This window comes from Fusarium coffeatum (genome assembly GCF_003316985.1).
Source record: "Fusarium coffeatum strain FIESC_28 chromosome Unknown BRIP53273_contig_76, whole genome shotgun sequence".
Taxonomy (NCBI): domain Eukaryota; kingdom Fungi; phylum Ascomycota; class Sordariomycetes; order Hypocreales; family Nectriaceae; genus Fusarium; species Fusarium coffeatum.
Genome location: NW_022157872.1, coordinates 15,991 through 42,781, shown reverse-complemented (window position 1 = coordinate 42,781; position 26,791 = coordinate 15,991). Strand labels below are relative to the sequence as shown.

The 26,791-nt window shown below is 50.3% G+C and overlaps 8 protein-coding genes across 8 annotated transcripts; 5 read left to right on the top strand and 3 right to left on the bottom strand.

The window, feature by feature from the left end:
• Positions 1-149: 149 nt before the first annotated feature.
• Positions 150-3,913, top strand: FIESC28_03609 (uncharacterized protein; the record flags this gene model as incomplete). The annotated part of the gene is made up of 3 exons (XM_031157758.1): positions 150-152; positions 215-3,527; positions 3,582-3,913. 3 exons carry the CDS (start codon positions 150-152, stop codon positions 3,911-3,913), a joined length of 3,648 nt encoding a protein of 1,215 aa, XP_031018187.1.
• Positions 3,914-4,317: 404 nt separating this feature from the next.
• Positions 4,318-5,607, bottom strand: FIESC28_03608 (uncharacterized protein; the record flags this gene model as incomplete). The annotated part of the gene is made up of 1 exon (XM_031157757.1): positions 4,318-5,607. One exon carries the CDS (start codon positions 5,605-5,607, stop codon positions 4,318-4,320), a length of 1,290 nt encoding a protein of 429 aa, XP_031018186.1.
• A 474-nt stretch (positions 5,608-6,081) lies between these two features.
• FIESC28_03607 (uncharacterized protein) lies at positions 6,082-9,203 on the top strand (the record flags this gene model as incomplete). Its single annotated transcript, XM_031157756.1, has 4 exons — positions 6,082-6,119; positions 6,184-6,239; positions 6,349-6,590; positions 6,639-9,203. The coding sequence occupies 4 exons, from the start codon at positions 6,082-6,084 to the stop codon at positions 9,201-9,203; spliced, it is 2,901 nt and encodes a 966-aa protein (XP_031018185.1).
• Positions 9,204-14,818: 5,615 nt separating this feature from the next.
• On the top strand, positions 14,819-16,828 carry FIESC28_03606 (uncharacterized protein; the record flags this gene model as incomplete). The annotated part of the gene is made up of 3 exons (XM_031157755.1): positions 14,819-15,469; positions 15,535-16,184; positions 16,234-16,828. The coding sequence occupies 3 exons, from the start codon at positions 14,819-14,821 to the stop codon at positions 16,826-16,828; spliced, it is 1,896 nt and encodes a 631-aa protein (XP_031018184.1).
• A 2,034-nt stretch (positions 16,829-18,862) lies between these two features.
• FIESC28_03605 (uncharacterized protein) lies at positions 18,863-21,187 on the top strand (the record flags this gene model as incomplete). Its single annotated transcript, XM_031157754.1, has 2 exons — positions 18,863-20,428; positions 20,480-21,187. The coding sequence occupies 2 exons, from the start codon at positions 18,863-18,865 to the stop codon at positions 21,185-21,187; spliced, it is 2,274 nt and encodes a 757-aa protein (XP_031018183.1).
• Positions 21,188-21,818: 631 nt separating this feature from the next.
• On the top strand, positions 21,819-22,676 carry FIESC28_03604 (uncharacterized protein; the record flags this gene model as incomplete). The annotated part of the gene is made up of 3 exons (XM_031157753.1): positions 21,819-22,266; positions 22,326-22,418; positions 22,477-22,676. The coding sequence occupies 3 exons, from the start codon at positions 21,819-21,821 to the stop codon at positions 22,674-22,676; spliced, it is 741 nt and encodes a 246-aa protein (XP_031018182.1).
• A 318-nt stretch (positions 22,677-22,994) lies between these two features.
• On the bottom strand, positions 22,995-24,076 carry FIESC28_03603 (uncharacterized protein; the record flags this gene model as incomplete). Its single annotated transcript, XM_031157752.1, has 3 exons — positions 22,995-23,044; positions 23,099-23,922; positions 23,979-24,076. 3 exons carry the CDS (start codon positions 24,074-24,076, stop codon positions 22,995-22,997), a joined length of 972 nt encoding a protein of 323 aa, XP_031018181.1.
• Positions 24,077-25,191: 1,115 nt separating this feature from the next.
• Positions 25,192-26,582, bottom strand: FIESC28_03602 (uncharacterized protein; the record flags this gene model as incomplete). The annotated part of the gene is made up of 2 exons (XM_031157751.1): positions 25,192-26,375; positions 26,429-26,582. 2 exons carry the CDS (start codon positions 26,580-26,582, stop codon positions 25,192-25,194), a joined length of 1,338 nt encoding a protein of 445 aa, XP_031018180.1.
• Positions 26,583-26,791: the final 209 nt, after the last annotated feature.

The following is a 26,791-nucleotide window of genomic DNA, read 5'->3' as shown; positions in this document are numbered from 1 at the left end:
TTATACCGGAGTATTGCAATCCATTCCTTCGTTCCCACGGGCTAGATTTCAACATTGATCTGTACATGCTCGTTTAAATACGCCCATATCTATCTAACTATCCACCTCTCGTTTCCCCTCCCCCTCTCCATCCCCATCAGTCGCACACCATGGTACTGTATCAACTCTCCTGTGTCGGCGTCTCCTTCGCTGACAAGTATCGCTCGAATTGTAGGGAATATCAAGACGCCCTAAGAACAAGGGCGCCGGGGCAGCCGCCGACGGCGCAAGCGGAGGCGCGAAGCCCAAGAAGGCCACCTTTGAGACAACCAAGAAGAAGGAGATTGGTGTTTCTGACCTGACCCTCCTGAGCAAAGTTTCCAACGAAGCCATCAACGAAAACTTGAAGAAGCGGTTCGAAGGGCGCGAGATCTATACCTATATCGGCCATGTGTTGGTTTCTGTTAACCCTTTCCGAGACTTGGGTATCTACACCGACGAAGTTCTCCAGAGCTATATGGGCAAGAACCGACTAGAGATGCCGCCTCACGTCTTTGCCATTGCTGAGGCCGCATACTACAACATGAAGGCATACAGCGACAACCAGTGTGTCATTATTTCAGGAGAGTCCGGTGCCGGCAAGACCGAGGCAGCGAAGCGCATTATGCAGTACATTGCTAGTGTATCTGGTGGAGAATCGGGAGACATCAAGCAGATCAAGGACATGGTGCTGGCAACCAACCCTCTACTCGAATCGTTCGGAAATGCGAAGACACTACGAAACAACAACTCGTCACGATTCGGAAAGTACCTACAAATCTACTTCAACACCCAGGGCGAGCCTGTGGGTGCCGATATCACAAACTACCTCCTCGAGAAGTCACGAGTGGTGGGCCAGATCACAAACGAGCGAAACTTCCATATCTTTTACCAATTCGCCAAGGGTGCATCGCAACAATACCGTGAGACATTTGGTGTTCAGAAGCCTGAGACATATGTCTACACTAGCCGGTCAAAATGCTTAGACGTCGACGGTATCGACGATCTTGCCGAGTTCGAAGATACGCTCAATGCCATGAAGGTTATTGGCCTTACCCAGGCTGAGCAAGATCAAATCTTCCGAATGCTGTCAGCTATCCTATGGATTGGAAACATCCAGTTCCAAGAGGACCAGGGTGGCTACGCTGAGGTCACAGACAGATCCGTAGTAGATTTCGCTGCTTATCTGATGGAGGTCACCCCCGATCAGCTAATCAAGGGCATCACAATCCGAATCCTGACACCCCGAAACGGCGAGGTCATCGAATCACCCGCCAACCCTGCCCAAGCGCAGGCTACTCGAGATGCCCTGGCTATGGCCATCTACAGCAACCTTTTCGACTGGATCGTAGAGCGTATCAACAAGTCACTCAAGGCACGACAACCAACTACCAACACAATCGGTATCCTGGATATTTACGGCTTCGAGATTTTCGAAAAGAACAGTTTCGAACAACTGTGCATTAACTACGTCAATGAGAAGCTACAGCAGATCTTCATTCAGCTCACTCTCAAGGCAGAGCAGGAGGAGTACGCCAGGGAGCAGATTCAATGGACACCTATCAAGTATTTTGATAACAAGGTTGTTTGTGATCTTATCGAACAGATCCGGCCAGTCGGTATCTTTTCTGCCATGAAGGACGCCACCAAGACTGCTCACGCCGACCCCGCTGCTTGCGATCGCACATTCATGCAGAGTATCAACGGCATGCAGCACGCCCATCTTACACCGCGACAAGGAAATTTCATTATCAAGCATTATGCTGGTGATGTCACCTACACCGTTGAGGGTATTACGGACAAGAACAAGGATCAGCTTCTGAAGGGTCTACTGGCCCTCTTCCAGCACAGTGGAAACCAGTTTGTGCATACCTTGTTCCCTCGCCCCGTCGACACAGATAACCGAAAACAACCCCCTTCTGCAGGCGACCGTATCCGAGCGTCCGCCAATGCCCTTGTTGATACTCTGATGAAGTGCCAGCCTTCTTACATCCGTACTATCAAGCCCAACGAGAACAAGTCACCAACAGAATACAACGGTCCCAATGTTCTCCATCAGATCAAGTATCTTGGTCTTCAAGAAAACGTCCGTATTAGACGAGCAGGTTTCGCATACCGTCAAGACTTTGACAAGTTTGTTGACCGATTCTTCCTTCTTTCGCCTGCTACCTCCTATGCCGGTGAATTTACTTGGGAAGGAACCACAGAGGCTGCCGTGAAACAGATCTTAAAGGATACAAGCATTCCCAAGGAAGAATGGCAGATGGGTGTGACGAAGGCGTTCATTAAGGCTCCCGAGACATTGTTTGCTTTGGAGCACATGCGAGACAGGTATTGGCATAACATGGCCACTCGAATCCAGCGCATGTGGAGGGCTTACCTCGCCTACCGGGCCGAGTCCGCTACGCGAATTCAGCGATTCTGGCGCAAGAAGCGAACTGGAGCTGAATATCTCCAGCTCCGTGACCATGGCCACCAAGTCCTCGGAGGTCGTAAGGAGAGGCGTCGTATGAGTCTGTTGGGCTCTCGACGATTCCTCGGCGACTACCTGGGCGTTAACGCTACCACTGGCCCTGGTGCCCAGATCCGAAATTCTGCAGGCATTGGTTCAAACGAGAAGGCAGTCTTCTCATGCCGTGGTGAGATCCTGGAGGCCAAGTTTGGTCGTTCCAGTAAAGCTAGCCCTCGTATCATTGTTGTCACCAACAGCAAGTTCTATGTCATCGCTCAGATGCTTGTCAACGGCCAACCTCAAATCCAAGTAGAGAAGTCCGTTCCTTTGGGAGCTATCAAGTTTATTGGTGTCTCATCGGCTCGCGACGATTGGTTCTCTCTTGGAATAGGATCGCCACAGGAGGCCGACCCCCTGATGAACTGTATCTTCAAGACCGAAATGTTTACCCATATGCAGCGAGTGATGCCAGGTGGCTTCAACCTCAAGATCGCTGAGACGATCGAGTATGCCAAGAAGCCTGGCAAGCTGCAGCAAGTCAAGGTGCTTAAGGACTCCCAAGTTCCTGTTGATTACTACAAGAGTGGTGCGGTGCACACTCAACCTGGCGAACCACCAAGCTCAGTCTCGAAGCCTACTCCTAAGGGCAAGCCTGTGCCACCTCGTCCTATCACCCGAGGCAAGTTGATCAAGCCTGGAGGACCTAACGGTCGACCTTCTCACATCCAGGCCAAACCCCGCCCAGGAGGAGGTGCACGAGCCGTTCCTCCGCCACCAGCTGCTGTTACCGCAGCTGCTTCTATCCCAGCTGCCGCTGCTCAAAGCACACCGCGTGCCGCCCCAGCCCCAGCTGCTACACACAACGCTCTCCCGAGCCGAGCTGCCAGCGGCGCCGGACGAGCACCACCACCTCCCCCTCCTCCTGCTGCCCCAGCACGACCACCAAGCCCACCTAAGGTTATGGCCAAGGTCCTGTATGACTTTGCCGGCCAACGGGAGAACGAGCTCTCTATCACTGCGGGTCAGATTGTCGAGATTGTGCAGAAGGAGAGTAACGGTAAGTGTAGTCCCTTGTTCCAAATTTACTAGCGTAACTAACATGCCTGTCTAGGATGGTGGCTAGCCAAAAACCCTCAAACTGCACAGCAAGCTTGGGTTCCGGCAGCATACGTCGAGGAACAGGCCCCTCCAGCGCCTCGAGCTCCTCCTGCTCCTCCACGATCTAAGCCTACACCACCTGCACCTCCCGCCAAGCGTCCCGCTGCTGGTCGTAAGCCTGCCGAGCTTCAGCAGCGTGACTCCGGCATGAGTCTGAACACACCCAACGGATCAGATAGCCGCAGCAGCACTCCCACGCCCAGCCTGGGTGGCAGTTTGGCTGACGCTCTGCTGGCCAGGAAGAACGCTATGCAAAAGGAGAAGGAAGATGACGACGACTGGTAGTCGACATCACGAGTTTATGCTTCACGATATCACTGAGGAGTCGAAAAACGGAATGTGATGGTAGGACAGCTACTGACAATTGTTTTGCAACCACACGCATGATATAAATAAACAGTGCGCTGGAGGAAGCGTAAGAGGAGGAGAGATATGGTCCATTTTTCTGTTGTATACAAACAAGACTGAACTGGGCAACCGAGTTGTAAAAGCCGCAAGAAATTCACGGCCGAGTTTGGTATTTTATTTTTCATTCTTGATGCTTTAGGGCAAGCGTATGTAAAGCGTCGTTCTGAATGACTGCAGGACGGGGACATTCATATCTATAGCCAGAACATTACAGATTTTTTAGAAGGAATAAATGCTTTTTTATTTAACCAAAAACTTTATGCGCTATATAGTTTCTATCATTAATCTTCTGAACCGTCCTTTTGTAGCACCTTTCTTCGTCGTATCAGCTCGGCTAATGGCACATCGTCGTCTGCTTCTTCAGCTGCCGACTCCTCTTCATCAACGCCATAGTCTCGTAGCCGATCGCCGTCCGAGTTTACCCATCCAAGTCCTTCGTTAAAATCGCGATCATACTCTTCATCATCGTACATGTCGAAATCGTCAACTTCTTCTAGCTCCGCCATAAGGTGTCTCTTGCGCTTCTCATCGTCGGCCTGGCGCTTGAGAAACTCGGCCTTGTACTCGCTGGAGCTCATGTTTACTTGGCGCAATTCCTCAGCGTAGTTGCGGTTTCCAGCAGGCCAGCCTCGCGCAGCTCTACGGAGCTTGTCTGGGTCCGGTGGTGGCCAAAGACCTTCGATGCGGTTAAAGCCGTTCTCTTCCCATGTCCAGCCCGAGCCTTCACCGTCCTTAGCGATGGTAGGATTCCCAGCAAAGGGGAAGAACCACCAGAGGACGTTACGGGTGCCCATCGCTTGAGCCATGTTGGAAAAGAAACCGATATCGTAAGGAAACTCAAGTCTCTCGAATCGAACTTTCTCGCCATCAGGACCCATTATATCCCACCACTCCTTAGGGCCCTTATCCATCAGAGCCTCATGACGCTCTTGCTCCCAGCCCTCGATCATGGTTTGGTTGAAGACCCATGATCTAACAGTGTTAATGAGCATGATGCCCAAAGCCACAGTAGTAACAAAGTTGACGATGGCAATAAGAGACAGGCAGATTAGTCCAGAGAGACTGGGGCCCAAATAGGCCGGCAGACGACGGTGTTCCCATATTTTAGCGAAGCGCTGCCATAGGAAGTAACCCAGCATCCACAACGACATGTTCGTGTAGACGAGGAAGCGCATAAAATGCGGAAACGTGGTCATAGATACGCAGTTCCTCGTCCAGGGACAGTGATGGTCCATCTTGGGCACGCATCTCGCACAATGGCGACAATGATGCGCCCTGGGAGGCTTGGGAGCCGCACATTTGTTACACCAGCGCTGACCATCGGCCTCAATAACACGGTCTTTAAATATATAACGGCCCGGATCGGTGGTAACGGCGCGGTAGTAGGTTATCCATAAGATAAGGAGGAGGCTGTTGAAGGTGATAGTTTCGCGACGTGAGGGAGGACCGGGTTCGAGAGTGGTCGAGTAATGGAATAGGAATTGGGAGAAGTAGGCGAGAAAGATTATAAGAGAACAAACAGAGGGCACGGCAAGGCCCTTGATGAAGGGCACGTCGTTGAGGCCGGCCATGCTGTTAGTGAGGCGTTCAAAGTGTTAGAATGAATCCATCACATTGGATGGAATTGGAAGTTTATTGTGACAACTAGTGGAAGTTAAATCGTTATCGAGGGAGGGGACCCCTAAGAGATAGTGGACCGTTCCGTTTTAAGACGCTGTAAATAGAAGGGCCAGCGAATAAACGTCAGCTTAGGTAATTTTCAGGGGTGGAAGAAAAGAGTCGTCATCCTGTCCCCTAATATCAACTAAAAATCGAGCAGGGGGGTTTTCTACTTCCAATTCTAGCTTTAAGCTTCTTTTTCTTTATCATGACTTTGAAGAGGACGAGGACGACATGAGCTGGCCTTGAAGTTTATATCAGATTAACGCTTGTTCCAAAAACACTTTTATTATTGCGATGTCATGAGTAATTTGGAGGCTTCCTTGACCTTTTATATTCATTGTTTCACTCTATCTTGGTCTTGAGAGCCACTATCAACCATCATCATGGCTGGCGATGCGGTGGTTCAATTATTTGCGCTATGGTACGCTTTTCATCCTCTACTCGTCAATTAAATCTAGAGTCCTGAACATTAACATAATTGATAGTGCCGTCTCTTCGTTCTTTTACATATCTCAAACCTTTGAGCGTCATTCTCTAACCGGTTAGTTCAACTTACTCTTTCTCATGCAGGTCCCCAGCAACTAATACGAGGTCACGTCCAGAGAGCCCGAGACTTTCCTCATTTCTCGTATTTCTTCTATCTGGTCTAGTTTGTTACGGAGTCAGTTGCATCACCAAGTGGTTTCCTGGCGCAGATGGACGTTTCACGACACATCGTCGCCAAGGTTCCCTACTTGACGGTGTACCTGATGCTGCCAAAAGCGAGAACACTCATCTACCAGGAAGGCCACGAAGACTATCACTTCCTGTCCTTATTCTGTGTATCGTTCTAAGGCTTGAGGTCTTTCACCGTGTAAACTATCAGCAACAATGCGCAACTCCAGGTCTTGAGGTGAGTCTAATCTATCAAAGCATAGCATGAAAGCTGACAACTATTCAGTCATTCCTCTGCGTCCTGTTCTTCGCATATGAAATCTTCACAGCTCGAAAGAAATGGGGAGTTCCGCCTCCTGAGGATCCAGATGATCCATGGCGTTCATGCTTTGACGACTTGGTTGACTGGTTCAGTGGACCCAGAGTTATGCTTACTCTGGCAGTATCCAGCCTCATGATATTCTCTACAGGCACCTACTACGCCATCAGTCGGATCACACGGTCTACTTATTATTGTTTCGAACTCGTCGAGAGCAAGCGAACAACTCTGGCTTTGCAGTGTACTGGACTTATGCTCGATCTCATCATCGTGGTCCTCCTCTGGCGTTTGCTGGCCTGGTCTCGAACCGCTAAGCTTCGTCTACGAACTCTGGGAACAGTTCTGACCCTTTCATCATTGTCAATGGGCCTTGTGTGGATCGGAAGCCGAATTTCTCGAGGCTCTTCCGTGTTACATGCTGGTTTTGGCTTCTTGTACGGCTTCGACATCATTGTCGACAGTGTTGCATTCGCAGCTCTTATGATATCAGCCTCTTTCTGGGTATGCGAGACAGCGCCGCTCATACCAGCCAGTACCATCACATTTCTTGTAGGAACTGCTAAGGCTTGTCAGAATATCTTCCAGTATGGAGACTACATCCACCCCAAGCGACTCCCTGAGATTACGCCGCTCTACATGATTGCATTTGGCATGATATTTTTTACCTACACGCACGGCATACGCTCCGTTGTATTCATCCAACGCTTTGTGCTTCTGGCTCTCCTTGTTGGTCTTGTCATGGGCACTACTGTGTTCATTGCCAAAACAGAACCTCAGACCTTTGTGCGCCACCCTATCAATGACTTCATATATAGAGCGAACATTAGGCAGTCTCGCTGGATGCAGGAGGCAACCACAAGCAACAGTCTTCCCATTGCGCACAAGATATACAAGGAGCGTCACGATGGCCAAGACCCTCCTCCGGCGTTTGCAGACTGGTATGAACTAGCCAAGAACACCGCGGTGATTGACCGATTCGATCAAATTGACCGAGATTTGGCTCCGTTCAAAGCCATCCCACCACAAAAGTTGCGGCAACGCACGTCACTGGTGTCCCAAATTCCTGGTGTTCATGTCATTGGCATCAAAGATGGCAACGCATCGAGACTGCCCGAAGTTACCGGACATGATGCAGAGTTATTGGATGGTTTGGTGGCCTCCATAAGCAAATTTTCGAAATTCCTACCCGATATGCTCTTCCCAGTCAATCTGGGTATTACACCGCGAATTCTACCAACATGGGAAACTGCCAATGGGCAGAACCGAGCTGATCTGACCCCCATCGTTAATCTCATTTCGAAGAGATCCATTGAGGGAGATGGCGCCGATAAAGGCAGTGAAGTGAAGCCGGCAGAAACCCCTGTCCCGAAGCCATTACCTGCCTTGCCCAAATCTCCTCAGACGGACCAATCTTCCATGATATCCCTAGCCAACTATCGCCAGATGCAGGTTGAAGCATGCCCTCCTGGCTCACGGACACGAACCAACCCTCATTGGAACATTGGCGAGTTTTGTGCCGACTGCGTGCGAAGACATTCAAAAGCGCAGATAATGGTTAAGTGGGAAAGGTCTATGGAATATTGCGCTCAGCCTGATCTCAAGTACCTTCATGGAATGTCCCTTTCCAGTCCTCACGCAGAGCCCATTCGGGACCTGCTACCCCTGTTCGGACCATCAAAGTCGGAGCCTTTTCAGGACATCTTGATTCCTCTCCCACAGCCAGATGACGGTAAGACCGACATTAGTTGGAACTTTGACCGTCGATATGATTCCATGTTCTGGCGAGGTCAAACTGGCAACGAATACATATCAGACCAAGCTCTGCGCGGTAATCACAAGTTTCGACTCCTTCATATGTTGGGTAACCGAAATCCAAAAGACAAGATCTCGATGATTCTCCCATCAGCCAATGATCCGAACGCATATCAACATGAAAAGGTCCCTATCGCTGAAGCAAATCTTGTCGTGCCTACAAGTGTTGGCATGAAGGACTACACAGGCTGCCAAGGCCCCAACTGCGAGCTCCTCCGTCAAACATATCCCGTTGTCGACGAATCTAAGGATCAAGAACCTCTCGAATACCGATACATCCTTCTCTTGGACCAGGACAACGGACCCTCGCCCGACCTCCTTCGCGTGCTCCGCTCAAAGAGTGTGCCTCTCATCTCCACCCTCTTCCGGACGTGGTACAGCGATCGCCTGATTCCCTGGCTACATTTTGTACCCATCGACACACGTTATCAGGGTTTACACACCACCTTGACGTACTTTACAGGCACGCACAAGAAAGCGAACATCAACGGGCGCGATACAGACATGAAAGGGCAGACGAAGGATGGAGCATGGATCGCTCAGCAGGGTTCTAAATGGGCGAAAGAAGCGCTTGGCGAGAAGGATATGGAAGTATATCTCTTCAGGTTGATGCTCGAATGGGCAAGATTGGTTGACGACAAACGTGACGAGATTGGAACAACTCGAGATGCTAAAGGCAAGTTTCAAAGCTCACCATGGACAAAAGGTCAGAAGTGGTGATTGTGTTTATTTAATATGTATCAAAATCCTTGCATTATCGTTAGGGTATTTTTTCTCTCTGGTTTTGGTGTTGGCTATTATAACATCGGGATATGACCAAGAAATGCCCATGTAGAACAGAACATATGAACGTTCGTCTGAATCAATCACTTTCTAAGATATGCTACGCTGCTATATTGTACTCCAAGAAAATGTACCAATGTACAACACGAAGTCTGGAGAAGGTTGAGCAGGCTTGGCAAAGGAAGAGTAGCAAAGATCACATGAGCGGCATATTATAAAATGACCGCCGATTGACTTATACCACATCACAATGCCGATGTGGACTGTAGGTTGCAATTTGAGTGAAGAGCGCTGCTTTCAAGATCGTATCTGAGATATGTCTGCATAGAGTGAAAAGTTGGCTAGATCTACAGTAGGTACGCGGTCTGTCAGAGCAAACACACCGCCATCAAGCCTACCATGGACCCTCCAGAGAACGGCACCAGGACGGTCTTCTCGGCCCACGGTAGCCCGATAAAGCCCCAAAAATGGCCCAATCCCGTATGGGTCTTGGCCCCAGTACGGCAAGTCTTCCTCGATGATCGGAGGCCGCTGCCGGAGACCAGTCCGGAGCCTGGAACCGATATGCTCGGGTTCACCAAGTGTGGTCTACAGTGTTGGTACAAGGTGTGAGAGGTCTGCAGCGTGCTATGCAGATTGCTTTGTAAACGATACGTGCTCTTTGGGTTTAATCAAGTACGCCTTTGGGAAGCAGGAACACAGCAGGCCCGGTCTGTTATTCTATCTCCGTCGGCTGAAGACGCCTTGTGTCGGTGAAAAGTCCAACTTCATCGGTGGAGATTGAAGCACTGATTGGTCGATGGCAATGACGATACGTACCGAACTGAGAGTTACGTCGACTCGAATGTCAAAGATGTATCCGTACATGGTGTAGATTAATCAAAGTTGTCGAGCTTGGGCCAACAGAGAGAACCACAGGGTGGATCAGATCTGGTGATGTCTCACGAAGGGATCTCGGTGAAGACCCGGCACCAGGCTTGACTGGGGTCATGGAAAATTTGGTGTGCATGTACACTGTACACAACACCCTCTTGCCATGCTGCACTGCTGTAAAGTACACAGGAATGCTGAGGCAGCAATGCTTGTGATTATCGCCAAAGCATGTATGAATTGGTATATCACGACCAAAAAATACAGTATGCATCTTCACAACTATGCTTAATTGTTACTCCCATTATAATATTAGCCAAACTAAATTGCAATCTGCAACAAGAGGTGCTAGCTTATTGTGGTGATTGGTATCTAAGTTGACCTCGGTGAATCTGTTGCAACATGCCTCCGAATTGGTCCGGCTGATGAGCTTCAGCATGAGAAAAGAAGCAGAGTGAGCAGAGAACTTTCCCTGATCTGGCCAGTGAGGACCCCTGATCTTAATGGTGGAACTCTTGGCATGTAGGTCCCCAGTTGCCGATGCTTTCTTCCTTTGGCAAATCCTGGGGTGAGAATGAGGTGAGCTGATTGAGTGTCATGACTTGTGAAGCCGAAAGCTTCAAGTCTGTACTGTACAGTTCATACGAGCGGAATTCAATCGCCGTCGTTTTAGAGCAACTGTCCATCTTGCTTGAAATAGAGCCATTAATTCATGCTTCGAATACTCAACAATTCTGTTGTACATACTCCACGATGTGTATGCCGTATAAAGAATTGGACCATCACAATCTAGGTACTGGCAAGGTTCGTTTCTTTTCTCTTCCCGAGGTCAGAGCCGAACGGGTTCATGGTACGGAGCCGTACATCCTTCTCACCGAGCTATGATGGGGTTTGGTGGTAGGGTGGAGAATGAACGACAATGCCCAATTTTGAGCGGTTTTTGTTTCCTTCTAAATTGCTGTACGTACGTTATTCCAGGCGCGCCTATGGAACAAGAAGCGCACTGTCAACCCCTGACGTATGGGGACGATCAGAGACAGCTAACTTTGATGGCGCAACCGCAGGGTGGTGGTAAGTGCGTCAAGCTGGTCTCTGATATATATTAAGTGCTTTATTGTAGCGGCGTCAATTCGTGATGCCATTGAACTTTTTGTCCAAAATTCTTGTTGAGAGATAGAAGCACATGCTACACAAGCAATTCTCGGCTATTCTCTTCCATGTTTGTGCAGTGAAAGAACACCTAATGAATCAATTGTCTTCCTGGCTCTGCAACGCTGACAAGACTGACCTGGTCGAGATGTACCAATATTGTGGTACCATCAAGGATGCTTGCAGTCTTCAAATCGAGCAAATTATTGGCGTCCAAGATACTCGGGATGCAACCAGTAACTTGTGGCGGTTACTGGTCGACTGTGCCAAAGGTGCCCCCTTCACGAACAGCACAGGACAAGGCGAACGATCATGCCGGCTGGAAACCCCAACAAATGATGTCCTTCATAGAAGAGTCTTTGGAATGCATATCCAATATCATTTACCGTGGCCAATCCGGGTTGCAGCTGCCAATGAGCTGGCTGCAGGGTACAAGCACCGGCCGACGACAAGTCCCGGTCACAAACACAAGAGGACGTACATTGCGGGTGAGCTCGTAGACTGTGGGATCCAACAGATCGATGAGAACGATGTGGCCCGCGATCCTTGAGAGAGAATAGAGAAGAGGTGTTGGCTCCTTGCATGTAGTAAAGTGATGTAGTCATAAAAACGTGACAGAGAACCCACGTCCAGAAAGCTTGTGACGTTGGAGTGTATCTGTGCTCGGTGTTGCACTTCCGGTCAAACCTCGAGCAGGAAAATACTGGATGGGTCCTTGCACGGATTCTTTCACAGGGTGCCATGGGCTGTAAGCATGGCATGCCATGCGACGAACAGGGTTAAGACATCCATCAGCCCGTAGTCCTGGGTGTACATAGGCTGTGCAACCTTGAAGCTGTAGTCCACTGCTTTAGCAGTTTGTTTGCTTCTTAGGTGTAGACTTGGATGTCTGACCGACGCTGCTTTGGTCAATGATGAAAGATGTGTTGGTACTTATACTGAGTTACCTGTGTTTATTCTCAACGAAGTGATACGGGTGTAATGACCAGTCGTCTGGCAGATAGACTTCGCTGCAGCCGATCTTTTAGATGATCTGAAAAGTTTGGTGACCGAAAGTGAGTTTGTAATTGACTGGGAAAACCCGCAACCGTACGAGATCTGACTTTTGAGTATCCCGATATCGCCCTCGTTCGATTTCTCTCGCGAACTGAAAATCAGTGGATTGATTATATGCAGTTGAAATCGACATATTTAGATGGATCATTTCAGAAAAGGATCCAGTCGTTTGGAAGAAGATTGAATCCGAAGTGGAGAGATGGGGATAAAGTTGCGTGTGTAATGGCACTCCATACTTCCAAAGAAGCAAGCAATGCCGAGGAAAGTCCTTGCCAGTTCATTGATGCTAGACCTAACGGCAGGAACAAGGGACTCAGTTGTCACGTTATAGATAGAATTAACATCCATGGAAGGTACCGTACAGCTCTGCACAGCACAGACAAGCAAGGGTCAACACCTGCCGCCGGAGCCGCGCTTCACGAACGGGACATCTAACCTTCCTTTTGGCATCACCTTGATTAGACTAGCGAGATGTAATTACTGTAGAGTTGATTAATTGGATCATCCATGGTTCTGGCGATTGGGTCCAGACTCAAGTTTTTCTTTTGTCATAACGCGCAGCCGGTAATGACAGTACAAGGTGCTGCGACTTTGGGGGCACCCGAACCGACGGCTGCCGTGCGTGGAAGATAAAGGCCAAGGAAGGTACGGTCGACGGCCCACCTCGGCCGGGATTTGCAATTGAGCCTAGCCGAATTCGTCTCACCTTGTCTTGCTCCATGAACTTCATCCCACGGAAGACTTGCTATCGCCAGTATGAGTTCAGCAATGTGGTTGGATGTTTCAAACCTCTCAATCAAGGAAATCATCACTTCTGACACAGTTTATTAAGACATCCCAACAATATCATAAATTTCTCTCTCACCCCGTTGAGAATCGTGGGATAGGTATTCAATTTCCTGTTCATGTTCGGTATCGCCCACCAGTCTGGCTGCTGTCCACCTCCACTGACCTTGAAATCAGGTCCCAGATCGAGACTTGACCTCCACCTGCCAATGAGTACTGAGGTACCTACTGCAATCACACAGCAAGTCATGCCATTTTACCCCATTTCATGTCCTTAAAGTACGATTCCCGGGCCGGTCCCTGATTCTGGACTCAGGTACCATTTCTATGGAATTGCCGCACAAAGTTACCTGCGCAGTACTAGACGGTACCCGACCTTGCCTTACAGGCTTACCTGACCTGGGCTTCCGGGGAAAATCCACTTCCCCTCTGGCGGGCATTTTCAATTTCACCAACAGCGCTCCTCTCCGCCGTGCAGGACCCAGAGATTGCTCCCGCTCACGCCCCCCTCCCTTCCCACTCTCACGCTGTAAGACTCACCGAAATACACTCTGATTGGCTGCAAACTTACGACACCTTTTGCTCACGCCCTTCTTCGACGATTCCTCTCCACGCCACTCCGTTCACCTCAGGTCGGTCTTCGCGACGACGGAACACTCTCGGTCTCTTTCCATGGCATAAACTTGACCTTTCTTGTCTCTCTTGTATCTCTTCTCTCAATCAATTCGTATCTCCATCGTCAAGACCTTGATTCGCTCTCGTTGTCTCTACCGTTACTCTTCTACTTACCTTGCAGACCATTCCCAGATTTAAAACCATCTTTTGGTCGCGCCTACATCATAGGCCGGCTCTTCGTATATACGACTTCCGTCTCGTCCTCCATAACCCTTGATCCGATCAGGCCTTCTTCAACTACCACAAACCGGGAACCGAAACTACGCGTTTCTAGGTCGCAAGAAATCAACTTGCTCTTCGCCAGTACTCATCCACCGCAATACCAGCTCAGTTGTTCTTTTGATTCAAGCTCCAGTTGTTAAGCTGTTGTCGGCTTTAACCTCATTGGACCATTACTATTGCCGTTCCGTATCCCCATACTCTCTACTCGTTGCCTAGTTGCATCACCTCACTGGACTCGGCTACAATCAATTGAATTGTCTGCTGTTCCTATTTACTCATTGTTGCCTCCCTCGATTCGCCCCAGGGCGTATCATTCCGCCTTACCGATTTAGAACATACCGTTGAGAAGGCCCTCTTTGGACGTCCATCTCTCACTCCATACTCGGCACACAGCTTGTACTTCAAACCCTGCTCAGAACGCCCAAAGCCAGTTCAGTGTGTGGCTGCAAAGCTGCAGCAATAACCCGCTCTGCTTTCAACTCTAATCCTTGGAGTTATAAGAACCTCGTGGTGGATCAACGCCGCTATATATTCAGTACACCCACGCGCGCAATACATCAGTAAACCCATCGCATTCGCAGTCTGTCTGCCTTATACTTGCGCTTGCGCCTACACGATTAAGATCTGGGCACGATAGTCTAGCAACGACAACCTACCACATATTCTGCTGTTGAGCATTTGGACTTTTGGCAAGCTATTCTGACAGCTGCAAATTGCGTTGCTCCCTTCAACACTTTTTTGAGATAATGGGCGTTTGATTCCTCTCCAGCGCCGATTGCAGTTCTCTTAACAATATGAATTCCGTCGCCCACAGCATGGCCGAGGCTTCTCCAACTGCCACAACTTCATCCATCAACCAACACCAGCAACCACAGCCTCCGCCCTCTCCATCACCTTCGCAACCGACTTCCGCATCCGAAACCGCCCCGACGCCTTCTTTACCTTCGATTTCTTCACCCTCTGCTCAGTCCGCATCGCTGCCCGCGGTTCTAGCAGCTGCAACAGCTGTCGCATCTGTGCCCGCCCATTCGCTTCCACAAAATCCAGATGAGCTTCCCCCGCTTCGCCAACCGTCGCCCACCTCGCCGGCGCACTACACATTCGAGCAGCATCAACAGCAACAGCAACAAAACCACCACCACCATAATCACCACCACATCCATCCTGTTACGCCGCCCCTGAGAAAGGACACATGTTCTTCAATCTCAACCCAGGCGACTACCGCCACCTTGGCCTCCACAGAGACCAATAACACATCGTACAGTGCCGATACCTCTCCTAACTTGCACCAGTCCATTTTCTCTATAAAGGATGGCTCCGACGTCTCTAACAACCGCCGCACGAGCAGGAGGCGGACCGGACCCCTTTCTCAACAGTCCAGAGAGCGTGCTGCACTCATTCGAAAGCTCGGTGCATGCATCGACTGCAGAAGGCGAAGAGTTGCTGTAAGTCATGTCACACCTCGATTCCTTACCAACAGACTCATATACCAACACTCTCATTACTGCAGTGCCATCCCAGTCATCACAACATGACTTGGGAGGATGTCGTTTCCAAATTCCATCGATCGCACAGCCCAACCATTCAGGATATTGCACCTTCGCTCGCCGCTGCTGGGCGGCCACTGAGCCCTGCTGCCATCACTAACGTACAGTCCTTGTTCACGCACGACACACAGGAAATGGAAATCGATTCTGGTACTCCTGGTTCGAATCAGCCTGGCCGACCTCCATTAAGCGACGCTCGAATCCGAACCCCATTGCCCTCAGGCCCCCGCCTCGAGAAGTCTTTGTCATTACCTGGAATTGAGAGTTTCAAGAATGATCTCCAGACCAACGTGGGACGCATGCTTTCCACACCTAGTCGAGATCGATATAGCGCCGTGCAAGTTCTGTTCCTGTTTTGGCAAGACGATGAGGAGGTTCCTACGATTCAGTCCGCCGTTCGGGAACTTGCCGAAGTGTTTGATAAATACTATCGTTACAACTTTCAAGTTCAAGCCATTCCGTCCTCGTCTGATGGCTGCAAGAGCTCGTGGCGGTGGCTCTCAAGACAGTTGAACGAATTTGTTGAGGATCGTGATGAGCGTGATGTTTTGAAGATAGTATACTACGCCGGACACACGTACCTCGATAGCAACCGTGAGATGGCTTTGGCCAGGTAAGCGCTTCAACTCTGATCCTGCCACAGTATTTTGCTGACTTGCTAGTTCTCGGGATCCCGAACAAGCTTCGACAATCCGATGGGGCGGTATTCAACAAACTTTGGAAGAAGCTTGTGCAGATACTTTGATCATTATGGATGCAGCCTATTACCCGTCAACCAGGATGATCCGCCAGCAGGGCGTCTTGGAGCTTCTTGCAGCATCAGTGTCGGAAGATCACTTCTATGACCTCGATCGCTGCGCGTTTACACGCGCATTAGCTGAACAACTGCGAGTCAGAGCGACACGCTTGAGCCCTCTGTCGGCTGCTGAGCTGCATGCAAATCTGTTTTCCCACTACTCTAAAATGGTACAGGATAGGTTTCCAGAGAAGGAAATTTTGACCAGTTTCCCATCTCCACTGCATATGATGATGTCTGGAAACTCTAGGCTTCCCTCGATCTTCCTATCGCCTATATATGAAAACAGCCCAATGCGGAGTAGTTTCTCGTCGTACGAGAATAGCCCGCAGCTGCATCTGTCGATCCGACTCGACGACGACAATGTTGATCTCGAAAGTTGGAACGAATGGTTACGGCTAATGCCTGAAGGCATTAAAGACATCAAGATCGAGGGTCCATTCCGCGCTACCTTTAGATGAGCACCAGCGTTTTCAGGAAGGATCATTCTGCATATGCCGAACGATAACAACCACAAGTCTCTTACATGCGCACCTTCAGAAATGGAGACTGCACGCCGCACAGAAGATGTGGAATACTTTCAGGTTTTCCCTGAGAATGGGAACCTTCGGCAACCTCGATCCTGAACGCTGTTGTCAGGTTTAGACACTACTCTTTGTTGGGTGGTCAAGAGATTCCCATTGCGACCTACCCACACAACTGCACAACTCACACTCCCCTCTCATGATGGTAATGACATTGCTTGACTGTACTATATATAGTTTTGAAGTGGCATGGCACATAAGTTGACATGTCCGTGGAAGATAATGAATGCATGGAGTCTTGGGCGGACCAAAAAAGCATTAGGAGGCCCCAGCTTGATTAGCATAAACTGGGGTCACTTGACGGTGAAGCTGATGACCAACAGCTGGCGCTGAGACTTGAAAAGAACAAGGACGGAAACGGGGATAGGAAAAAGGAACAGGATGGACTGCATTGGAATGGAAATGGTAAAAGGGCAAAAAGTGAGTCAGAATTTTACGGGAGCGAGCATGAGACACGGTATATATAATTATAGCCATATGCATGAACAGCATAGCAAGCTGCAGGCAATGTTTCAGTACAGCCGTTGGACATTTGTCTCAATTTTCGTTATTTTTTCTGTTTCAGTTGCATCGACATGGACATGCAGGCAAGGCATGTGAAAGGACCACAGGGTCCTGGCAATGCAAGTGATAATGACGACAACAGTACAGGATCTGTAGGTAAACAATAAACATCCGTGCAATGTACTTTATGTATGCATGCATGAAAGAAAGAGGTCGGGGCTCACGAGTCGGGCAATACATAGGTAACTTAGCGCAGGTGTTATGGGTTATTAGATGTTAGTAGATTGGGCGGGACCATGAGCATGACCATGAGCATCCATGGATGTTGAGGACGGACCATCCATATTCCATGCTCATGAGGGGTTGGGTCTTTACTTGACATGGGCGAGATGAGGGGAGAGGAGGGGAAAAGAATTGGGCTTCAAGAAAAAAAAAAGAGTCAGTCAGTCAGTCATACAGTGAGTACCTACAGTAGTGGCATGCCAGCAATGCAAAAAGAAAACAATGCGAGATTTGTTATAAAAAATGATAGGCGGTAAAGCATGCCACATCATGACCGCGTCCAAGTCCACCCACCATGACCACATTCAAAGAGAGATGTCGTTGGAAATTTTGAGCTTTGTACGGATACTGACTGGACTAGACCGGGGTGATATGTCGTTCATAAACCACCCCACCAAACTACAAAAAAGCTGCTTTGATATTGGACGACACCAACGATTCAGACCCGAAAGATCCCATGCTAAAGTGCGGTAAGGCCGTCAATTGTAGTGTAGCTTGGCATCTTTATGTAGCAGGTACTTTAAATTTCTTAGTATCTGCGTGAAATTGAAATTGAAGAATGGATCAGACAGAGATGACCGGAGCATAGCATAGCATACATAGTACCTAGTGCGGGCAGTGATTAACGGCCCAACCATTCATTCACTCATTTTATCACCGAGGCGACGGCCTGAATAACGAACGGGAGGGACGGGAAGTTGAGCTGTCTACGGAGTACTGTGCCTACCTACTTACCTAGGCACGGATAACTTGGTTGGTTAGATTGGGTCGAGTTCTGATTTTGGTAGGTATGGACGGTATCGCGTGGGTCTGGGGCCTGATACGATTTTTTTTTTGTCTCCATCCTCGTCTCCGTAGCCGCTGCCGCTACTGCACATGCACCTGCACCTGCTCGTGCTCTTGCTCTGACTTGCTCCTCCAAGCTCAATTTCATACTTGAACAACGGCATCTGCAACCTGGACCCGGTCTGAACCAACCTCTTGCCTCTTTTTTTCCCTAAAATTTTTGAGATTCCCTCAAACCCATCGACTATTTTCCTTTCTCTCTCTCTTCCCCTCTCTTCCCCTCTATCAACCTCAATTCCCCTCCTCCCAACACCCCACATACCCCATTACTGATTCGATATGGGCGGCGTTGTCTCTGCATTCTCTAGTAGTAGCGGTGAAGACCCCGTCGCAGCGCGACAAGCTCTCGAGAAGCAACTTGCCGATAGAGAAGAAACCATCGCCGTCCTCGAAGAAGACCTCTCCAAGAAGGAGAAGGAGTGCACAACAGTTTCCCAGGATGCTGAGGACCTGAGAGAAAAGATCAAGGAGCTCGAGAAACAAAATTCTCTCGCTCTCGACGAGACCCACGCCCGAATTGCCATCTTGCAGGATGAGCTGAAGAAGGGTGGCGACTCGAGCTCCGAGCAGCTTCGTTCCACCAAGGAGTCCGCTGAGAAGAACGCCCAGGAGCTCGAGGATGCCAAGTCGTCTCTGACTGCCACCGAAGAGAAGCTCAAGGGTCTCGAGCAGGAGAGGCAATCCATTGCCGATGAGCTCGCCAGCCTCAAGGCTGAGCTTGCTGAGGCCAAGGAGGCCCGCGAGGCCCTCGAGGCTGCTCTGACCAAGGAGATTGCTACCCTCAAGACCCAGATCTCTGAGGCTGAGGAGAAGCACCAGACTCTTACCAAGGCCCACAGTACGCTTGAGGAAGAGCTCGCTGCCGCTTCCAGCGCCGCCGAGCAGGGCAAGCAAGCTCTGACCGGAACCGAGGACAAGTTCACGACTCTACAATCCAGCCACGACAAGCTTGAGACAGACCTCAAGGCCGCTGTCACTGCCCTCGACGAGCAGAAGCAGGCTTTGGCCGGAGCCGAGGAGAAGTACGCCACCCTCCAAGAGACTCTCGACAACCTCAAGGAGCAGTCCGACTCCCAGATCGCCACTGCGAAGAAGGACCTCGCCGAGGCCGAGGAGAAGCACAACACCCTCCAAGAAACACACAACAAGCACAAGGCCGACTCTGAGAACGAGTTGTCTGAGCTCAAGAAGCAGCTGGCTGAACTGTCTGATCTCCAGACCAAGTACGCCACTCTTGAGGAGACCAACAAGTCTCTTGAGCAGGAGCTTGCTGAGCTCAAGGAGAAGTTTGCCGAACTCGAGAAGACCAACGAGTCTCTCAAGAGCGACTCCTCCTCTGAGCTCATTGCCGCCCAGAAGGATGCTGCCGAGTGGAAGGAGAAGCACGGCTCTCTCCAGAGCACCCATGATGATCTGACCAAGGACCTTGAGGCTGCCAAGAAGGATCTTACTGCCTCAGAGGAGGCCCAGAAGAAGCTTGCTGAGGAGCACACCACTGCCTTGACCAAGGCTCAAGGTGACTCATCTGCTGAGCTGGAGAAGGTTAAGCAGGAAGCCGCCGACCTTGAGGCTAAGCTCAAGTCTGCTACTGACGAGCACGAGACTCTCAAGAAGGAGCGTGACGAGCAGGCTGAGAAGCTCAAGGCCGTCACTGGCGACCACGAGACATCCCAGCAGAAGCAGGAGGAGACCGAGGCTAAGCTCAAGGCTGCCACCGAAGAGCGCGAGTCCATCGAGAAGGAGCTTAACGAGAAGTCAACAAAGCTTGCCGAGCTCGAGAAGCAAATCGAGGATGCTCAATCCAAGGCCTCCAAGGCTGAGGAGGACCTTAACGCTTCGCAAACGGTAAGCAAATAACACAACTCTCTTCTTCACAGTATGCTAACATTCGCGCAGGAGAAGAAGGAACTCGAGTCCAAGATCGCTGATCTTGAATCCAGCGCCAAGAACTCACAGAAGTCTGAGTCTTCACTCAAGACTAAGGCTGAGGAGGCCGAGGCTAAGGTTGCCGCCCTTGAAGCTGATGCCAAGAAGGCTCAGGACGCTGAGGCCGAGCTGAAGACCAAGGTCGAGGAAGCTGAGGCCAAGGTTGAGAGCCTTGAGGCTGAGGCTGCTAAGGCTAAGGAGGCCGAGGCCAAGGTTGCCACTCTTGAGGCTGACGCAAAGAAGGCCCAGGACTCCGAGGCTGAACTGAAGAAGCAGCTTGAGGACGCCCAGGCCGCCGTCGAAGCCGAGAAGAAGGAGTCCGCCGACAAGACAAAGTCTCTTGAGGACGAGCTTAAGGAGCTTAAGGAGAAGTTCGCCAAGGCTGAGGAGGCTGCCCAGAAGGTTGAATCCCTGGAGGCCGAGAAGAAGGCCGCTGAGGAGAAGGCTGCTACTCTGGAGAAGGAGAAGACCACAGCCGAGGAGAAGACCAAGACAGCACAATCTGCCTTCAGCAATGCTCTCGAGAAGGTCAAGACCATCCAGAGCGAGAAGAAGGAGGCTGTTGCCACTGCCACCAAGGAGAAGGACGAGGCCCTTGAGAAGGTCAAGACTCTCGAGGCTGAGGTCAAGGAGCTCAAGGAGAAGAGCGCTGCCACCAACGGCACTGCCGAGGCTTAAGCGAAGGATTTGAACTGGGATAATGCTGCTGATGAAACCAAAAAAGTGTTTGTTATACGATCTGTGACGCCGGATGAACTGAAATGTCTGATTCATATCACGGGAAACGAAGGAGTGGACTCATGCGTCTTTGATGAACTCGATACCCAAATAAATAGTTTTTAGAAGAGCGTAATTTAGATGAGCGTCTATGCCACTCTTTTTCATGCCATTTTTGAGCCTCTGTTTTGGTGACTCCTTGAATTGTCTCACAAATATTGTCTTGGACAAGACACGTTACGATAGCCGAAACAGGACAGCCTACCAGAAATATTTGCCATTCCTTTCGATGAAGCTCTAAGCAAGCTGTGTCATTCTCTAGAACTAGAACATATTACAGTAGCTGTTGAGAACATTTAATTACTACATGCATAGCAGGTATACAGAACCTTGATAGCAAAATGGTTGATATTGACTGTGGCTGCATCATCTCCAAGCCACACCCGAAGCTCAAGCACTTCTGATTGGCCCACTTGGTCTCTACACTTCAACACCAGAAACGTCACAACTTGCCAATATCAACCTACATCATCGCCGTTGTCCACTTCCTCTTCCTCCTCAGCCTATACCGCCTCCACGCCATTCCTCCAAGATGCGTTTCACACCTTTCGGTACAAGCGCACTATTCGCTGCGCTCCTCGCTCTTCCTACTGCTCTCGCCTCCGACTCTCTAACGCTCTACCTCCCCGCAAAGCCCAACCCTTTCACCCTCCCCGCCTCGACGCATGCTACGCTCTCCTCGGCAGGCGTGCATGTCTCGGCTCCTCTGTCTGCGGCCAACACTTTTGTCTTCCACAATGTCACGCCCGGATCGTACCTCGCCGACGTGCACTGTCCAACCGACGCGTTCCACCCGCTGAGGATCGATGTGCAGCTTGAGGAGGGTGGCGAGGAGGGTATCGTGCGCGCATGGGAGACTTACAGGGGCAATGATTGGAATAACAAGGGCGAGGTTGTGTCTGTGAAGGAGGGAAGTAAGGGACGTGGGTTTGAGGTTCGGGCCATTGGAGGGAAGAACTACTTTATGGAGAGACCTCAATGTGAGTCTGCTTTGCGACGAAAGGAATCAGCTTTTGAACGGCGACACTGACAAGTCTAGTTTCCGTCTTTTCCATTCTCAAGAACCCCATGATTCTCATGGCTGTTGTCAGTCTGGGTCTCATGGTCGGCATGCCCAAGCTCATGGACAGCAGTATGTTTTATCTTCTTTCCCGTTCTCACCGTCACATTATACTAACAAGAGCCCGTAGTGGATCCCGAGATGCGCGCCGAGTTCGAGGAGCAGCGAAAGAACAGCGCTCTGAACAGTGTCATGAGCGGCCAGGCCTCAGCTGAAAACCCCCTCAGCAACTTTGATATGGCTGCGTACCTTGCTGGTTCCAAGCCTAAGGAAAGTGGCAATGCACCCAACAATGGCGGAAACCCTAAGAACCAGGGTGTGACACGATAAATCTACATGGCCAGAAGAGTATATAATGGTGGTAAAAGGCAGAGTATTGTACGACACGTTGGTGAGCACTAGAGAAGCAATATCACGAGACACGGCATCGTATGCTTTGAGCAATGGATATTATTATTTGATTTATTTCCTCAACTCAAACCTGAGATTCTAGTCGAAACCTAAGATAGCTCAACGTGTGACACGTGTGTTCTTCCACTACCCAGTCCCTTATCATTGCAAAAGTCATAAAGCGTAACCAGACCTGATTCCAATCTGGTATCAACCCGAGCACCTTTCTCGGGCAACTTGCTAGGCGTGGCCTGGTGTTTAATCATCACCACCGCCGTCGTCACCACCATCAAAATCGGCACCGTCCTCTGCATAGATAGTTAGCGTATCAGTCTCACATGGGGTTTGGCTCAAAAACTTACGGAAACCGTCCTGGTAAGCGTCTTGCTCATCATTATCGAATGAGTTCGCCAGCATAGCACCACCGAGCAGACCGGCACCGGCACCGAGAGCGGCGCCTCCAGCCATGCCCATACCTCCTCCACCTCCCGGTCTGCGGCCACCTCCCATGCCACCACCGAAGCCGCCTCCTGGAGGACCGTATCCAGGACCACCTCCGTAGCCGCCATATCCACCCGGTGCGCCGTAACCACCACCATAATGAGGTTGAGCACCGTAGCCCATAGGGGGACCGTGACCGGGGTAGCCACCATGAGATTGCTGCGGGTAGTACTGCTGCTGAGGATAGCCACCACCCATACCCATACCACCACCACCATGAGATCCGCCATAACCTCCCTGTTGTTGCTGGCGCTTATCGGCCATTTGCTTGCCCTTGCCGATCAGTTTCCCTAGGAAACCACCACCACCGCTGCTCTTAGCACCCCGGTCTCTAGGGGGGAGCTCTGAAGGGTAACTGCTGCCGCCTTGCTGCTGTTGTTGAGGATACGGGCTACTTGAGCCACCGTATCCAGCGGGGACGTCAGGGCCACCAGGGCCACTGCGCGCGCGCGCATCTTCTTCGGCTTGAAGTCGAGCAGCCAGCTTGGCGTCTTCATCCTGAGATGATCCTCCGGGGCCAGCTGTAACGTCCTCATAGGGGTTCTTCTTGGTGTCGGTAACTACGGACGCATTGCCTTGTTCGTATCCGGGAGGAGCGCCGGGGGGAGCGCCGTCATCATTGGGGAAGACAGGAGCAGTGGGCTTTTCCCATTGGGATTGTTTTGTGTAGATGTTGACATAGAACCTGGGACGCAAATATTAGCGACGAGCATGCGCTGGCGGGTGAAAGTGATTTCTTACCATTCCTTGTACTGTTCGTTCCATCTTGCGGCCCATCCGGCAGGGACATCGGGGGCCTTGGGAGGAGGCGGACCAGCTGGGGGAGCGAAATCGTCCATCGAAGTGAGGTTTTAGATATATGCGATCTAAAAAATAGCTGTGTCTAGAGTGTAACGATACTGTCGTGCGAAATGTTTGTGGTAGGTCGGAGGATCAAAAGTTGGTAGTCGATGATGTAGCAGGTGGGTATAAACAGTAGGTAAACTTGTATGTATAAGCAGTTACTTGGAAGACAAAGAGGGGAAATGCGATTCGAGATTCAAGAGTTAAGGATAGTTAAGGCTAAGTAAGAGGGGTATAAGGTGCTATTTAAGTGCCTTGACGTTTCTTCCCTTGGCACTGGGACCTGCCACTTGTGACCTTGAGTGTTTCGCGGCTTCCCTTCTTTTCCGGACAATCCACGCCACCCGCGGACGACTTGAAGGCATGACACTGGGTTTGGAGCTGGAGCTGGAGGGGCAAGTACTTACCCGAAACCCTGGTTGCCCCTCCCCCGAATGCGAAGCGCAGGTGACGCCATTGGTGCAGTTGCAGTTGCAGCAGCTGTCATTGTGAATAGCACAGCCACTTTGTTTTAGTACCTTGCATTCTACAGAAGGTATTACATGTCCTGTTCATCTTTCAGCGATCTTTGGTTCTCTCTGAGTAAAACTGATTCTTTGGATGCTTCTAGTCAACTGCAAACACCCGACTTGCTTCTCTTAGCTGCAGAACGAATGATGGACAAAGTGAGTGACATGCGCCAAGATCGTCCGGGGTTGGTTGGGCCAGGCCAGTGCTGCAGGTCAAGGCTCGGAGCTGCTTGCGCCTGCACTGCTGATCCAGGACTAGCTCACTATAGACTACAGTACAGCACTTTGAGTGTGATTTAGAAGCGGCGCAAAGAGGACCGTTTATCCGTCGGCTGCCTCCCGTTATTCATTTTGGTTCGAAATTACAAATTGTCATGATGAAAGCTAAGAACGGAGGCCGTGGAAAGCGACAGCATGCGCCACATGTGACGCGCATCTGTGGCGATTGGCTCATGTGGCGGTGCTACAAACTCAATCGATGTCCTGCAGTAGGTACCTAGGTCCACTATCAATTTACCAATGGTTCAACACCATTAACACTAACACTAACATAACCTAACGAGTTAAACAAATACACCAAACATCTTGGCAGGCGATTCCAATTACTGGCCAGCCAAGCCTTCTCTGTCATCCTCCTCTGGTGGCGGATGTCTATCTGTCCAAGGCTCAAAGAGCTTCGACGTCTTAGACAAACCCCCCAGAGTCTCCCATATCAAGAGAAATGCAAACAGAGCCATGACAACAAACATAAAGTCTTCGGCGTTGAGGTGATTATGCGACTCGGGTATCACGATGAGGATGATGGCGATAACCAGTCTCATACTGATCCGTAGAGTCTGACCCATGAGCAGCGTACACTCACCTTCTACTCGATACAGCATCCCATACACCCAGAGACAGAACATGCCGACTCCAAGACCACCGCCGAGAAGCCAGCGCTGTCCGTCTTCGAACTCTTCTATTGCTGTACTAGCTGCTGCAACGTGACCGCCGATTAGAAACGACGCTGCAAGCGGGAGATGGAGAAGAAAGAAGCCAAAGGCTGTCCAAGCGGATCGCCGAATAGGATGTGTTGCTTGGATACTACCATCACCGCTCGAGTAGATCCAGTTGAGCACAAACGCTATGACCAATGTGCAGACAGCTTTGGCATAACCAGACGTCAGACCAATGCCTGTTTTGTTGCCAACAATGATGCTATACACGAATTCGCCAAGGATGATGATGAAGAATGCGCCCATGCGGTCAATCTCGTGCGCAATATCAACGGCCGTACTGTACGTCAGGTTCAGCTTGCCCTTGATCCAGGGGCTCAGAGTAAGCGCCCAGGTTGCTTCCTGGTAGAATATGGCCACAGCGACGATGGCTGCTTTTGCCCGGATGCTGATACCCTCTACGAACAGAGGAACGGTAATGAGCAGACCAACAAACATGAAACCGGCCATGATTCGTGCTTGAGTTCGATGCTGGTACGCTGCGAACGAGGTGATGAGGAAGACAGCGAGGGTGGTGAAGCGAGCGACAAGATACGCTCCAACAGTTGTGCGCATCGCTGAGAGGTTCTCATCCGCGTCATTGGCGTTGTTGGCATAAAGTACGAGAAGTGCCATAACCCAGAGAATGACCAAGCGCTGCAGAATATCATCGGTGTAGTACGAGTTCATGATCTCGCGAAGATCGGCCCAGATGTGCCATGCTGGTGCAAAGATGAGTATGTACTTTGCAAGATGAGCGCCATCAGGATGCTCAGCGAGTTCATCGCTGAAGTTTGCGACAATCGCAACATCTAAGAACAGAGTGAGCACCAATTGACTTGGTATATGGAGTGAGTTTACTTACAGAGAAGGTCAAGGAAGAGCTCAAAGCGGCCTGCTTGACGCTCTTCTTCCTTTTCCTTTTGAAGTTGACCTTTATAGAACCATTGTAATGCTCTTGGCTTCTTGACAAGGAAGCAATCCGCTCTGGCGTGTTCCTGAAGCTCGTTACAATTCATCCTTTGCTTCGGCTTGGGTTTTTGAGGGATTGAAAATGAGGGTGAGGAGGAAGAGGAGGAGGTTTAGCTCCTGTAGTGTCTTTGACCTTTTTGCTTCAGCTTAGGCACGAAGAGCTGAGCTGACTGGGCTATTACTAAGTCAGCCATCCGATGCACATGCACATGTACATGCAGCTATCTATCTTGTGGTGGTTGGCTAAAGCTTGAAT